This window comes from Eumetopias jubatus, unplaced genomic scaffold, assembly GCF_037043125.1.
Source record: "Eumetopias jubatus isolate StellerSeaLion01/CBP00866 unplaced genomic scaffold, mEumJub1_p1.0 scaffold_6, whole genome shotgun sequence".
NCBI classification, from domain to species: Eukaryota; Metazoa; Chordata; class Mammalia; order Carnivora; family Otariidae; genus Eumetopias; species Eumetopias jubatus.
This window is the reverse complement of record NW_028274812.1, coordinates 116,511,279-116,527,903: the sequence shown is the minus strand read 5'-3', so window position 1 is coordinate 116,527,903 and position 16,625 is coordinate 116,511,279. Positions and strand designations below refer to the sequence as shown.

At 37.4% G+C, this 16,625-nt stretch overlaps 1 protein-coding gene across 1 annotated transcript in view; it reads right to left on the bottom strand.

Annotated features, from left to right (window-relative positions):
- Nucleotides 1-16,625, bottom strand: part of SRPK1 (SRSF protein kinase 1) — a 78,319-nt gene that overhangs the window by 11,378 nt on the left and 50,316 nt on the right. The window contains 6 exon segments of the mRNA XM_028120564.1: nt 7,122-7,222; nt 7,623-8,042; nt 8,420-8,633; nt 9,057-9,082; nt 10,555-10,720; nt 11,560-11,666. Coding sequence (XP_027976365.1) covers nt 7,122-7,222; nt 7,623-8,042; nt 8,420-8,633; nt 9,057-9,082; nt 10,555-10,720; nt 11,560-11,666 — 1,034 coding nt within the window.

The following is a 16,625-nucleotide window of genomic DNA, read 5'->3' as shown; positions in this document are numbered from 1 at the left end:
CAAGCACCATCTATAAAGAATTCTTGCCCCCATTCTCCTCCATCCCCCTCACTCCTCCAAAAAACTCAAACATGATTCTTGGGGAAACAGAGACCATGTTAAGTACCATGGGAATGCAATCAGCAAAACAATCGGAATCTCTAACACATAAATTGTATGGGAAGAAAAGGGAAAAACTATAATAAAAGCAATTTAAGAGACATAGTACCCGATTTTGCATTCATGGATTTTATTTGGATCCTATTTCAAACAAAAGAGTATTTACAAGGTAACTGGTAAAATAGACTGAATACTTGATATTGGAGAATTGCCAACTTTTTAGGTGTAGCAACGGTGTCATGGTTACCTGAAAGAATCATCTTTTAGAAAGCCATATTTAGGAATGAAAATAAGATATTTGGGATATAGTTCAAGATAATGTGGAGTGGGTGGCAGAGTGGGTGATATATATCTATATCTATATCTATATAAATGAAAACGGACTGGCAATGAGCTGATAATAACTGGGTGATGCTAGTATAATGACACAGGGTTTCAGTGTTCTATTTTCTCTACTTTGGTATAGGTTTGAAGTTGGCCATGGCCATAATAAAAAATACTGCAGAAAAAAAGCTTAGAATGAGTCATGGACACAAAACAAAATCCAGATAATATTAAGAAACGTGTAAACAAAAAAGCATGGAGGATGATTCTCTAATCCTACTGGAATTCAAAAACAAGGATGATCATCCGTTTTTGTTTGTTTTTAAAGTTTTATTTAAGTGATCTCTATACCCAATGTGGGGCTTAAACTCATGACCCCAAGATCAAGAGTCGCATCTTCCTCCAACTGAGCAGCCAGATGCCCCAAGGAAGAACATTTGTGAAGAGGAAATATTAGGCAGAGAAAGCTTCAGGTAGAAAACCAGTGTTGACCAGAGCTCCAAAGGGACACAGACTGATCAAAAAGCGCCACTTTTGTACTCCTGGTAGACAGAGCATCACCAACAAAGGCCAGAAGACATGTGCTAAAGCCACATACAGCTAGTTGCTAGGATAAAGAGTCTGGATTTCATTCGGCACCGCTCCATGTTAATGCACAGGAGTGTGCTGTAGGAAGAATGACAAGACATCCGAGGACATCATTCCAGTCATTTTCTGGTTGGTGGCCAGGAATGAAAATCTGAACACTGATTGCGGAAATAGGAGAGGGAAGAGTAAATTCAAGGAGAGCCAAGAAAGAATAAGCGGAATTTCAAAATTCAATGGCTATATGTGGGAGACAGCAGGAACAGCCAAAAGGAACTCCGTGGCACAGGCCTAATGTGTCAGCTGTTTGCTGACAAAAACAGAGTGTGAGAGACTTAGGGAAGTGGATTTACAGGAAAACAATGGGCTCAAATATTCAGTTTGAAGTGAACATGTACTGCAGGGGATTATGATACTGTAACACATATACATTCAGGTGTATGAGTCATGCAGAATGCATTTTTCGTGTGTGTATATGTGTGTGTGTGTGTGTATGTGTTTGTATTTGGTCTTTATCCACTCTTCTTGGCTACAACTCCCTAAACCCCTGGAATCCTGGAATTTCTGGAGCAGTAAGAGCAAAAGGGAGTATATTTGTATATGTGGTCTCTTGTCCTCAGTTCCTGAAAATACTTCAGAGCTGTAAAGGTAAAACTTAGGGTGTCTTATTATTCATAAACCCCTTTCTACCACAGTTGAGTTTATGTTAATGAGCTGACTTCTGAAAAGCACCTAAGGATGGGGGGGTGGTTGCTATAGGAACTAACCATGAACAGAGGGTGGGACTGAAAATTCCTAGTCTCTGATTTCTGGGGAGGTAATCACTAATGGTAAGTTAATCAGTCATGCCTATGTAATGAAGCCTCCATAAAAATGCAAAAGGAGGGGGTTTGGGAAGCTTCCACATGCCACTGGGGCAGGCCCTTGCAAGCTCCATGACGACAAGCTCCTTTAAGACCTCACCCTATGTATCTCCTTCTCTGGCTAATATCCTTTGTAATAAGTCAGCAATGTAGTGATTAAACGGGCTTTTCCGAACTTTGTTAGTCATTCTAGCAAATCAATCAGACCCAAGGAAAGGGCTGTGGAATCTCTGATTTATAGCCAGTTGGTCAGAAGTACAGGTGATAATCTGGATGTGTGATTGGCATCCTGAAGTGGAGGGGGTTGTTGGAACCTCCAATTTATAGCTGGTTGGTGAGAAGCAAAGGTAACTTGGACTTGCAACTGGCATCTGAAGTGGAGGGAGGTCTTGTGGGACTGAGCCCTTAATCTGTGGAATCTTACTTTTCTCCAGGTAGATAATGTCAGAATTGAGTTGAACTCTCAGACTAGTGTCCAATTGCTTGGTGTGGGATCTCTCTCTCTCTCTCTCTCTCTCTCACACACACACACACATTTAGAACTGGGTCCAGACATCCTTTTCAGTGATACATCTAGAAAAACGGACATGATATTCAAGGGTGTTGTCTTTACTCCCTGTGCCTCACTACTGCCTTAAAAAGATGCTGTAAATGATGAGGTCAAGAATCAGCAAAAGTAAAGAAGGTGGATCAGATACAAACACACACATCCACTCACTCCTAAAACTCCACCTTAGTTAAGAATTCAGTGTTAATTTTTTAAAGCATAAACTGACACAGAATGACAAAGCAGCAATAAATTTAGAGCAGTAAAATTTACAGGTTTAAAAACAGATCACTGATAAACACCTTAGTGGATCCAGGAAAACTGAATACGCCACTGGTGAAAGCTGAGAAGCGCTGGGATGTAAACCATACATAGTACTCCTTGCCTCAGGGCTTGGGGTTTGGCAGTGTCGGTCGGGTATCACTGCAAGTGAGGGTGGGATTTAACCCAGAAACACTGCTTTAAACATCTTTTAAAGATGGCATGCCTGGGTGGCTCAATCAGTTAAGCATCTGACTTGGTTTTGACTCAGGTCACAATCTCACAACCCTGAGATCGAGCCCCAGGTCAGCGGGCAGTCTGCTTGTCCCTCGCCCCCCCACCTTGTGCTCTCTAGTGTGCTCTCTAAAATAAATAAATAAAATCTTAAAACAACTAAATAAATCTTACAACAACAACATCTTTTAAAGAAACAGAGCTCCAGAACACAGGGCATGATGCAATCTAACAGCTTCTTCCCTGGTCAGACAGAGCATTTGGAGGTTTTCTCTGGAGTGGGTAAAATAGGATCTCTGAAGGATGCGCCACATGATTGAGGGGAGAGTAAAATTCTGAAAACAGGAAAGTTAAGTGACTATGTAACTGCATGTTGAACCCCCTGTTTTCCTGCAGAAGAAGGCAACTGACAACACATAGGAAGAAAAAATGTCAAAAATGAGATAGTAAATTATATCCTCTGAGAGATAATCAGAGAACCAAAGAACTCTTGATAAGTAAAAATGTAATGAGAGAAATGAGAAAAAATAAAGCTTATAATAACGAGTCAAGAAATAGCCCAGAAAATAAAGCAAAAAGAAAATGACAGAAAATAGGAGAGAGGTTAAGATAATATGTGCACAGGAGGTCTAACATTTGAATAATGAGACTTCAGAGCTAGAGGACAGAAAGGAAATAAAACCAACCAACCAACCAACCAACCAACCAACCAACCAACCAGCCAACCAACCAAAGAACAAAGAAAAAGTCAAAACCAAAGAACTAGAGTTTCAAAATTAAAAGTGCACACCAGGGGTGCCTGGCTGGTTCAGTTGCAAGAGCTTGACTCTTGATCTTGTGGTTGTGAGTTCAAGCCACATGTTGGGTGTAGAGACTGCTTAAATAAATAAATAAACTTAAAAAAAAAAGTGCACACCAAGTCCTTAATCTGATGGATAAAAAACAAACCCAAGTGAGGCATAGCACTGTGAAATAATGATCCTAGAGACTTTCACAAGGGAAAAGGCTGCATACAAGGGATCAAGAATCAGAATGGCAATGGTCTTTAGCAGCAACAAGTCAGGGAACTAGAAGATAATAGAGCAATGACAAACATTCTGAAGGAAAATTGTTTTCAACCTAAAACTTTGCATGCAGCCAACTGAGTGTGAAAGTAGGACAGAGACATTAGCAGACGCAAGGTGCCCCCCTCCCAGTCTCACACACCCCTTCTTAGGAAGCTACTACAAATTGTATATACTCCAAAACAAAACAAAACAAAAACCACAAAGAAAACAATCATTTTACAGTAAACCAAGAAAGAAAATCAAAGAGACAGAAAGTAGGGAATATAAAGAGAGAGTAAACATAATCTCCAGGATGATGGTGAAAGGAAATCTGAATGGTGGTAATGCCACAGGCCTCCGGGGCAATCCAACAGGTGAACGCAGGTTAGAAGATTCCAGGTTCCAGATAGAGCTCTTCGGGAAGAAGTTGAAAGAGTACTCAAGGTAGCTGTATGCATTAAAGTATACGTATTTATACCACTGGGTGAAAGCGTGGGGTTGAATTAATTAATAAATAGTACAAAGATGACTAAGCAAATGAAACATAGTGTTAGGCAGAAACAGAAAAAGAATCAGTACAATTTATGCTTAAGATAGCACTGGGTCCCAATAATGCAAACACGGAATGATTAAGTAGCCAAAATCATATTAAATTGGGAACATGGGGGATGGATGCAGTGATGGTACGTAAATCCTGTAGTAAAATGCCTAAAATTGGGAAAAAAAAATTGGGAGCAGTATAGCCAAGTTATTTATTAGCAATATGAAGGTAAATACTGATGTGTGGGGAGTAAAAAAATTGGCAAAGGGAGGGGACAGATATCTGAATCAACATAAACTATATACATGCATAACTGACAAGAATATAATACTTCAAAAAAATCAAGCAATCTGAAAATCCTATACAATTTTATTACTGAATGCCAGATGCTGTTCTGCTGCAGAGATCAGCAAGATGTGACATTTAGTCATGACTAGGATCCAGCAGGACAAGACGCCGATGTCTAGTTCACACTGTGTCCTAGTACCAAGGTCAGAGCATGTGCCAATGTTTGCTGAAGGAGTGAATGAATGAAAAGAAGGTAAAGTCATTTTAGCATATGGCACATTTTTTAAAAAGAGAAGAGGGGCCCCTGGGTGGCTCGGCCAGTTGGGCGTCTGCGTTCGGCTCAGGTCATGATCCCAGAGTCCTGGGATCAAGCCCTGCATCGGGCTCTGTGCTCAACGGGGAGCCTGCTTCTCCCTCTCCCACTGCCTGCCTATCTGCCTACTTGTGCTCTCTTTCCCTCTGTCAAATAAATAAATAAAATCTTTTAATAAAATAAAATAAAATAAAAAAAGAGACATGCAGACAAAAAGAGAGAGAGTAATTGTGGTAGTAAAAGTGACATGAAAAATTGTAGCAGAATAAAGAAGTGTGCCAACTGGGTAAGAAAATAATGGAGGAAGGTGTTCTAAACACAAAGGCCCAGAAGCTTGAAGCATTTGATGTTTGTACCATGTGGTATCTGTGACAGAGCCAATGAGTTTCTCACAATTCATTTACTTAAGTATTTATTGAGCACCTCCTAGGTACCGGGTTCTGTTCTAAGTACTGTAGATACAGCAGTGAACAAAAAAATCTGTTGTGATGGGACATACATTTAGGGATAGTAAGCAAACAACTATACAGTATCAGACTGTGATAAGTGCTATGGAGAAAAAAAAACAGGGGGGAGAGGAAGAAAGAGACAATACATGAATGAATATAATAAAGGTGCATGGGTTTAGAGAGTGGTGGTTTGCTCATTATGTTAGGTGTTCAGGGGAAGATCTCCCTGATGACAGCTGAATAGGAACTTGAAGAAAATGAGTGAGTTGTACACATTATCTTGGGAAGAGAATTCCAGGCAGAAGGACACTATTTCCTTGGTGGTGTGTGGGACATGGTAAAGACTTTGGCATTCATTTTGAGGGAAGTCACTGCGACTCACATTTTTAAAAGGATCACTCTGATAGCTGTGTTGACAACAGTCTGTAGGGGGCATGGGCAGCTGAAGGGAGAGAGTTGAGTAGGCCACTGCAGTCATCCAGGTGAAGACCGGCTGGCCTAGACCAGACCACGGTACGGTAATTAGAGTAATTAGAGTAATTACTAATTACTACTCTAATTACTACAAGTAATTAGAGTAATTCTAATTACTTGAAAAGTTTTTCCCCATTCCTAACTAGTCAGTGCTAAGCTCTGACTTCATTTTTTTTTTTCCTAAAAGGTTATCACAATATCCTAGAAGTGAGATCCTTCTAAGGTATAAACCATTAGGTACAGGATGCCATATGGAATAGAGAATTCGAAGTATAAAAATAAACGTAAAACCTATTAAAGTGGAGTTTCATTAACGCATAGTTTTGGCTTCAGCAATCTTCAACATTGCTGTTTACAAAGTATATGACTCTGAGTAGTGTCATTTATGTGCAAATCATTCTACTGTAGATTTTTGAGGTGTCCATTAAAAATAATGCCCTCCCCCAAATTCTTAGCTAGGTAATAAGCAACAGTATTAACAGACACTACACATCAAAAATCCATTTTAAAAAAGCACCCCAACTTTTGACTTAGGAATTCTATGTTTAGGTCATGTCCTAAGGACAACCACACAAAGATTCATGAGCCAAGATGCTCATCACAAAGAGCTATCAAAAATGTGTAAAAACTAAGTACATTAGGGAATACTATATAGCCAACTGAATTTGATAAAACTTTCTGGTTGACAAAGAAGTGTCCAAAATATGTTAAATGAGTTAAAAGTTTACAATTAATAAGTTAGATACCAATTTTGAAAATAACAGGAAAGTATGAACATAAGCATCATTGAGTACGAAAGTGAATTAGGACACAGATAAAACAAGACTGGCCAGGAGTTAATATTCCTGAATCTGGGTGATAGGTACCTGGAGTGGGAGTGGGGGCTGTTTTATTATACCACTCTCTCTACTTTTCTAAGTATATTTGAACTTTTCTATAATAGAAGATTAAGAAAAAAGTGAAAAAATATTCAAAGATTTTAACCGGCAATCTAGGTACAGACCTGCAGATGTTTTCTTCCTTAGCACAATTAAAGTTCAACTTTTCATTCATTCCTAGTGACTTCAAAACACAGCACTAAGCTAAGTTTAACTTACCACCCAACAGGCATTTCCAAGATCAGCAATCTTCACTTGGAGCTTTTCTGCATTTTTTGGCTCAAGGGGATTAACAAGAAAATTTCCAGCAGTGGATTTCCCTATAGACAAAGGGTATCATTAATAAGACTGTTTAGTGAACACAGAAATACCCAAAGGTTAATAAAACTCTCTGAAGCAATATACCCAGGCCTCCGACTGGCAAACCTCACTAAATTTTGTAAGATAAAAAGAGTACCAAAAAAAAAAAAAAAAAAGAATACAGCAATACCTTCAGTTTACACAATAAAACCTACTTCTGCCTTCAGAGCAAGTGAAGTGCTGTGCACCACTACATGACCAATACAATTCAAGAAACTAGCTAAAAATTTACACATTGAAGGTAATTTGGGAACCTGCTACGAAGCTTTATTTATAAAAACAATGGTAGATTTGGACTAGAAATTCATGAATATGCTATTCAGGGAAGGAGTACTGGGGGAAATATGTCTGTTTAAGTACCTTTGTTGTCCAATGGTCCATTTTGTACTTGCTCTTGCTCATCTTCACAGGGTATCTCTGCCCGAATGCTTTCTTGAAGTTGGCTGATGTCCTGTTCACTGAATGACTGGTCTACATTTGGTGAAGCCTGGCACATCATGGTATCTGACACCTCAGAGGTTACAGGTGTACAAGAGTCTGTTTCTTGAGATGTGCTGCTGTCTCCATTCTGGGAGCTTAGGAAACTAGGTTCCTGCTTCAAATTTTGGACATCACAGTCATTAGCATTATGTAGATCCTCTTTAAGCCTCAATGTTTCTTTATTACTGTTTTCAGTATAATTAACGATTTCAATTACTCCATTGCAATTAATTTCTGCTGCACCACCCTCTACACCACGTTCCATAAGTGTTTGATCCTGGTCAATGGTACTTGACTCTTCTAAGGAACAAACAGACAAAAAGGATGTATGTGTATGTGTATGAGTGAAAGAACAAAAAAACTTCTCCACAAGATTAAAAACGTTTTCTAGAACTTATACAGGGTGACATAAAAACATGATTGAACATCTAACACCTATTTATGGAAGGATAAAGATCTCCTTATCCTTACTCAAGTGCAAAATGAAGTCTATGTTGCATTTCCATAGAAAAGTCAGAAATTACATTTGACTATTACCTGCCTGACATTTATGAAGGTTCTGTACTCTTACTGTATAAGGACACCCCCAGAGATGTGTTGTATGCACGAAACCACTATATTATAGAACAATGATAAATTAATGTTAAAGTAAATTTTTGTGTATGCTCTATTTATACCAAGTTTTTCTTGGGTCATTTTATTAGGTGGGTTCTCTTTCAAGGGTCTTTCAACAGGACTCTCTGATTCTTCTTGCTTGTTTGGTCTTTTTTGCCCAGGGCCCGACTCTTTCTCCATTTCCTCAATTTCCTGCATTCGCTTCTCTAGTAATTCTGCCTGGCGCTTCTGCTTCTTCTTCAATTTCTTCTTCTTATTCTTTGACATTTTGTCAGCCTGGGCGGAGATTACAAACAGATAAAGCCTTCAGGTGGCTAATCCATTACCCCCAGTTGGAGATAACTGTTAACTTTAATATTTCCTAATTAAATTTCACTCTTTTCCTAACATAGCACTTAAGTTTCTCATTAACTTAAACAATGTGGATACTCTTATGAAACCAAATAGAAACAAACAATAAATTTTGGTCCTCTGAGCCATCTGTGGGGCTGCTGTACTCTCAGACACACTCAAGTTTATAGAAGCCTCACCGGTACAAACTTGTTAAAGATGCATGGGCATTTGTAGGAGAAAATATAGAAGCGCAGGAATATTTTTTTCTTTGGTTTTCAAACTCTACACAAACTGTGATCCCTAACAGAAGAATCCCTGCTCATTGCCCATAGATCAGAATTAAACATAGAAACACCTTATACTTACTGGTTTAGGCTGGGGTGCAGTACTGACTGAAAAGAAAAGAAAACCAAGTAAGAATCCTGGCATTCAGCAGCCGTATAAGTTTATGTTATAGAGAAAACTACTGTTTTTAAAAGCAACTTTGGTAAAAGTATCATCTTTTAAAAAAGAATAATGCATATAAAAGTTGGCAAACATAAAATAAATGTAAATAAACTAAATTCTTCTCCAGATAAAATCCATATATGCAAGGAGCCAAAGTCCCCATTTCTGGTTTCCACTATTAATGCTGCAAAAATCTCATTCCGATGTATGCTTAAAATACCCTCATCCCCACCAAGAACCCCCATCTCTTAATTCTTCCCCTTGGCACTGGTCAGTTTTAAAAGGAGCATGGCATTAAGAGTTATACAGTAATTTGTATCATAGCATAGCATAGATTAGGCGGGAGGTAGAATCTTCCGTAAAAAAAATTTTTTTTAATTGTGGTAAAAGCCACACAAGGTGAAATTTCCCTCTGAACCATTCTTAAGTGTACAGTTCAACAGTGTTAATTATATTCACATTGTTGTGTAATATTTCTAGAATGTTTTCACTTTGGAAAAATGAAACTCTATGCCCATTAAACAACTTCTCATTAGCCCCCTCTTCTTTAGTCTTCCTTTTTAAAGGAAGCCTATGATAATTGACATTTCAACTTGAGGATCAAGAAAGTCCCTCAAAAAAAAAAAATTCCTCAAATATAATAAAACTACTAAAATTAAAATCTATACCCCAAATGGCAAAAAAAATCATCATAATCATAGCCATCATCTGTAGCACATAATACTGTGTGGCAACCTATTAACTGCTTTAACACGGAACTAATCCCCCAAGAACTCCTGCATGAGGGAAAACGAAGTCAAGACACTTGCTCAAAAACACCCAGCCAATGATGAAGCCAGGATTCAAACCAGCTCTGTCCACCCCAGTGCTTAAACTCAAGTTCTTAATAGTAAGTTATCTTGCCCCTGCACAGATCACACTGATCTATAAGCAAGCATGTACGTATGATCATGGTAAGAGGTAAACACATCAAAAATGGCTATTGAATCACAAGAGAAAACATTTTAAAACAAGAACATAAATCAGCTTTTATAGTATACAAAACATCTGTACCCAGAAGACACAATTTCTAGACTTCTTTCTACAGGAGAGCAATTCTGAAGATTTGTAAAAAAGTCTTGAAGCCTGAGACTATTTCTTACACACAAGTACTTACTGTATCTTATCGTTAAATGAGTATGCTTTACTTAACTGCCTGGTAATAGAATAAAAATAGGAACTTCTCAGGTTTTGTTTTTTTTTTAAAGATTTATTTATTTATCTGAGAGAGAGAGCAGGGAGCCCAATACAGGGCTTGATCCCAGGACCCTGAGATCATGACCTGAGCTGAAATCAAGAGTTGGACACTTAACCAACCGAGCCACCCTGGAACTTCTCGTAACTTCTAATGAGACCAAAGTCTTCAGAGAAAACATACCTGCAGATCCAGAAGGTGGAGGAGCTCCAGATCGCTGCCACTCTGTTGCTTCTGCAGCCAGTCTTCGGATATACTGCTCGTTCACTGACAACAAGATGTTTTCTGGTTTAATGTCAGTGTGGATGATACGGCACTTGGTGTGTAAATAATCCAGACCCTGTAACACCTGGATGGGAATAGAGTGGTAGACTTGCAAACACAGAATACAAGTCTTTCTGGAGAAGGAAAAAATCACAATACAAGATTTTACAAAATAAAAATATAAAAACAATATGGTAGTTTTCAACAGAGAATAAAGCATTCTTGATAAGGCACAAAGAAACTTCCCCAGAAAGATTACTCGTAAACTATGAGCAAAGGCAAGAGTGTACCTATAATAAAAAATTAAAAAGCTAATTGTATTTGGAGATATTTAATGAAGAACATAAAGGCCGAGAATAAAAGTCAATATGCTCTTTAAATGTTGAAATATAGGTGATGAAAGAGATTTAGTATCTCTTAATTCAAATTTCCTTGTTGATAAAGAACTGAGGTCTCCTGATTCCCAGTTTAGAGCTCTTTCCACTAAAACACATTATCCAAATTATTTGCCCTTTGAAGTATATTTTCCTGAGAGTAAACTTTACTGTATTGAAAGCTATTTAGAATATTAGAAAATACCCTTGAATAATGTTCTATAAAGAGACAGTAATAATTTGACATAGCAATTCTCTATTAATAATCAATATCTGTAACCAGAACTTCCAGATAAGGGCTCCAAATTTCCAACACCAGTCACTGAACACATCTTCCCCTCTAATAATTATTACAGGAGATGAATCTGGGAAAAATGGTTATTGCTAAAACACTTAAAGACAGAACAAACACTAGGGGCTGAATAAAACACCTAATTTTAGCAATTAAAAAAATCCCTAGTTTAAAAAAAAAATTCTGTTTGATATAGGAAACCCCTGACACTTTAAGAATATAAAACAATCACCACATAGACAATATTAGGATACATACTTGCTGGATAATTTTTTTGACACAAGGCAGTGGAAGCCCTTGATAATTGGACTTGATGATCCACTTGAGCAGATGATGCCCCAAAACTTCAAACACCATGCAGATATCTAGGAGTTTGTTAAGGAAGGAAAAAGGAGGCACAAGAGAAGAGGCAAGATAAAATGTTCTACCCCAATGAAATTTACTGTATTATTCTTTCAGTATGAAAAGTTATAGAGTATGACTAAAAAAATAACTAGCTGTCAATATTCTGAATTCCAAAGGTGAAAGAATGTTTAAGTTACTGAAAACATCCAAGAAATGGAAAATTCGGGGGTGCTGGTTTACTGATAAAACTATGCACATTAAAACACCAGTAGTAAAAGAAAAGTGAAACCTGCACATTCAATTAGTGAAAGCACTAGCCTTAAGTTGCTGATTACTTCTCCCTGATGCAAAACTAATGCTCAGGGTAACAACTCTTACTCTCATGGTCTCAAAGCAGGAAGCTTTAACTACAGGAGATAATGTACCAAAACGTAACCTAAAAAAATGTGAAGGCCAACGTTTTTTAAAAATAGGAAACTGACTTGCTTTATGCTCTGTAGTTTACAAAACTAATCTTGATTCTAGTGCCACCGTGTGTTCTCTTTCTGTATCAACATCCCAATCACCATAAGCAGGAATAACTCTGAGCCTAGGAGTGTGCAGGGCACGGGTGGGATTTTTGCAGTACGTTGCTACCTTGCACCTCCAGAAATTACTACATAAGGGGAAAGTTGAGATATACATATGTAATAATGACCTAGTGCCCAGACTTTTCCTTTATTATTTTTTTTAAAGATTTTATTTATTTGACAGAAAGAAACATAGTAAGAGAGGGAACACAAGCAGGGGGAGTGGGAGAGGGAGAAGCAGGCTTCCTGCTGAGCAGGGAGCCCGATGTGAGGCTCCATCCAGGACCCTGGGATCATGACCTGAGCTGAAAGCAGATGCTTAATGACTGAGTCACCGAGGCGCCCCTAGACTCTTCCTTTATTTTTTTTTTTTTTAAGATTTTATTTATTTGACAGAAACACAGTGAGAGAGGGAACACAAGCAGGGGGAGTGGGAGAGGGAGAATCAGGCTTCCCACAGAGCAGGGAGGCCCGATGTGGGGCTCAATCCCAGGACCCTGGGATCACGACCTGAGCCGAAGGCAGACACTTAACGACTGAGCCACCCAGGCGCCCCTACACTTTTCCTTTAACTAAGATTCTCCACTAAAGGAAAACCTGGACACCTTGAAGAAATGGCCAAATTCCAGGTGAACCTGGAAACCTTGCTGTGTGAACAGTAATGGAACATATCAAGAGGAACAGTTGAGAGGACGTCACTGGCCAAGTTGAAAACATTTTTAAAAATGAAGTTATGAATTAACTTATAAAAAATAAAAACTGAATGAGTCCAGATACTTTAAAAAGTATGCGTGTGGATAGGAAAATCTTTTAATTTTTTTAAGATTTTAATCTTAATTTAAGTAATCTCTACACACAACATGGGACTCAGAATCATGACCCTGAGACTGAGCCAGCCAGGTGCCCCTGGAAATATACTTTTTAAAGAAAAAGTCAAGTAATAGATATACAAAGACAGACAGAAATAAAAAAAAAAAATCACCATTTTATAATTACTATAGTAATAATGGATTCAAGTAAGAATCAACACAACACTGTAACTCCTGTGTTAGATTGTTGGGAATAAAGTCTCAATGTCACAGTATCTCCCCAGACTGCTTATTAATTATGAAAGGAAAAAGGTACTTCTAAACAGGGAAATCTGGAAGACTGTGCCTTAACCCAGTGATCCAACTTATTATCCACTAATGATAAAGCACATACTGATGTCAGGTACCCTCTGATGTAATACACTTCTCGAGAACATCATCCATGTAGTATACTTGACAAAAATAATTAACCTGGATTTAATTTTCAGGAAACCATTAGACAAATCTAAATTAAGAGACAAAATATCTGCTCTGGATTCTTAAAAAAAAAAAAAGTCAATGCCATTAAAGGAAGGCAGTGTTCTAAATTAAAGATTAAAGGGACATATTACCTCAGGGAAACACAATCAAAATTTTAATAAGATAGCATTTCAAATTCACCAGACTAAAATAAAAAGACTAACATGACCAAATGTAGGCGAGGATATGGAGCAATTAGAACTCTCATATTTGCTAACAGAAGTGTAAAATGGTACAACCACTTTGGAAAACTGGCTGGCAATTTCTCAAAGTTAAACGTACCTAGGAACTTCTGCTTCTGTCAAGATGGAGTTAACAGGTCATGCATTTACCCTCTTGCTTAAAATGACAACAACAAAAGCAGACAAAATACATAAAACAACAGATTTATTGACCCTGACATCAGGCAATAAAGGCAGTGATCCTTGAGAAAAGAGAAACAAATGAGGTGAATCCTATGATTGCCCCATGTTACTGCTTTGAGACTTTCCAGATTCCTTGAGTTTAAGAGAAGGAGTTAAGAGTCCTGGGAGACCAAGGCAGCTACAGAAAAAGAGAATCTTGGAGATCTGCAAAGGGATCCCCTCAAGAATTTAGCAGAGTACTAATCAACGTAAGTATACAAGGAAATACAAGGAGGCAGGGGGAAAATATCATCTGAGGGAACAGTGGCCAGCATTCCCAAAGGGCTCCAACAATGTCTGTTCTCATCAAAAAAGCTAGACAAATTCAAAGTCATAGTCGTGGACCAGAAATAAACCTATCATATAGTCAATTTGTTTATGACAAAGGAGCCGTAAATATACACTGGGGAAAGAACAAGTCTCTTCAATAAATGGTGCTGGGAAAGCTAGTCAGCCACATGCAAAAGAATGAAACTTAACCACTATCTTACACCTAATACAAAAATCAACTCAAAATGGAGACTTGAGTGTTAAGACCTGAAACCATAAAACTCCTAGACAAAAACATAGGCAATAGGCAGTAAGCTCCTTGGCACTGGTCTTGGCAATGATATTTTGGATCTGACACCAGAAGAAAGCAAAAGCAACAAAAGTGAAAATGAACAAATAGGACTAAATCAAACTAAAACTCTTCTGCACACCAAAAGAAACCATTAACAAAATGAAAAGGCAATGTACTGAATAGGAGAAATTATCTGCAAACTACGTATCTGATAAGGGGTTAATATATAAGGAATTTTCACAACTCAATAGAAAAAAATTTTATTAAAAAATGAGCAGAGGATGTAAATAGACATTTTTCCGAAGACATACAGATGGCCAACAGGGACATGAAAAGGTGCTCAACATCACTAATCATCAGGGAAACAGAAACCAAAACCACAACAAAATATCACCTCACACCTGTTAGAATGGTTACTATCAAAAAGACAAGAGATAACAAGTGTTGGTGAGGCTGTGGAGAAAAGGGAATCCTTGTGTGCTGCTGGTGGGAACATAAGTTGGTGCAGAAAACTATGGAAAATAGTATCAAACGTTCCTCAAAAGATTAAAAATAGAACTACCATATAATCCAGCAATTCTACTTCTGAGTATTTATCTGAAAGAAATGAAATTGTTACCCCAAATTCATTAAGTTACCAGCATCCCCATGTGCATTACAGAATCATTTACAATAGCCAAGACACAGTCCACTGATGGAAGAATGGATAAAGATGTGTGTGTGCATAAACTTCTAGTTTGAGATGAGTAAGTCTTGGGGATATAATGTACAGAATGGTGACTACAGTTAACAATACTATACTGTATATTTGATAGCTGCTCAGAAAGTAGATCTTAAAAGTTCGCATCACAAGAAGAAAACCTGTTAACTATGAGTGGTGATGGATGTTAACTTACTGTGGTAACCATTTGCAATACACACATTTTTCAAATCATTTATATGTGTACACCCAAAACTAATGCAATGTTCTAATTTATCTCAATTAAAAAAACATAAAGACTAGAAAAATTCATAGTCATGGGTGTCTGGGTAGATTATTCAGGAAGGTCTTATGTCGGTACAGGCAACAATTAGTCCTCAACTGAACACTGCCCTGGATCTATCTAATAAATCATAAATGTAAAATCTGAAAAGGATCAAACTGTTTCCATGTGATATAACTGCATCCCAGAACAAAACTCAAGATTTATGGGAATACAAAATATCCAGCAGCCAAATGAAAAATCACAATATATCTACCAAAGATTACAGGCAGGAAAGATGCAAGAAAACATAGTTGAAAATTAGAATTCAATCATTCAAAACTAAACCAGAAGTGACATAGATGTCAGAATTAGCAGACAAGGAAATTAAGCAGTTACAGCTATAGTCCATATATTAAAAAGTAGAGACACAGAAAAAATATATATCTATATATCTATAAAACACCCAAATAAGAATGAAACACACTGAAAAGAAAAAGAAGTATGCGACATTTGGAGACTGAAACACTATCAGATTAGATACTGGATGACTAAAAACCGGTCCCAATTTTTTTAGGTATGGTAATTGTATTGAGGTTATATTTTAAAGTCCTTGTCTTTTGGAGATACAATCTGAAAGAATTATGGGTGAAATAATATATCTAAGGTTGCCCACAAAATTAGCAGGAGGTAGACACAAAACAAGATCAAACAAGATCCTAAAATGTATAATGGGTCTGTGGAGATTCACTCAACTATTCTACTTTTGTATATGTGAAATATACCAAAACAGGATTTTTAAAATGCAGATTGCTTAAAAAAAAAAAAAAAACCAACAACCCAGAAAACAGAATTTTTAAGTTACTCTATTATGTTCCTAGTTTCATTCTTTGATTTGTTGAGAGAAGCACTGCAATTTGACAATAGTATTTTAATCTGTAAGCAGTGATATAAAAATGACCAAACATTTAGCAGCCTAAGAAACAAAAAGGATAAAAGGATACATGAAAAAATTTTCTTGGGGAGCTGGTGTAAAGAAAAAACACAAAGGGCTGAACACTAATAAGGGTCACATTTAGAGCACATTATGAGTAAGAGGAGCTAGGAAAAGAGGCAAAATACATACTAGAAATAAGAAGTATCCTAAAGACATA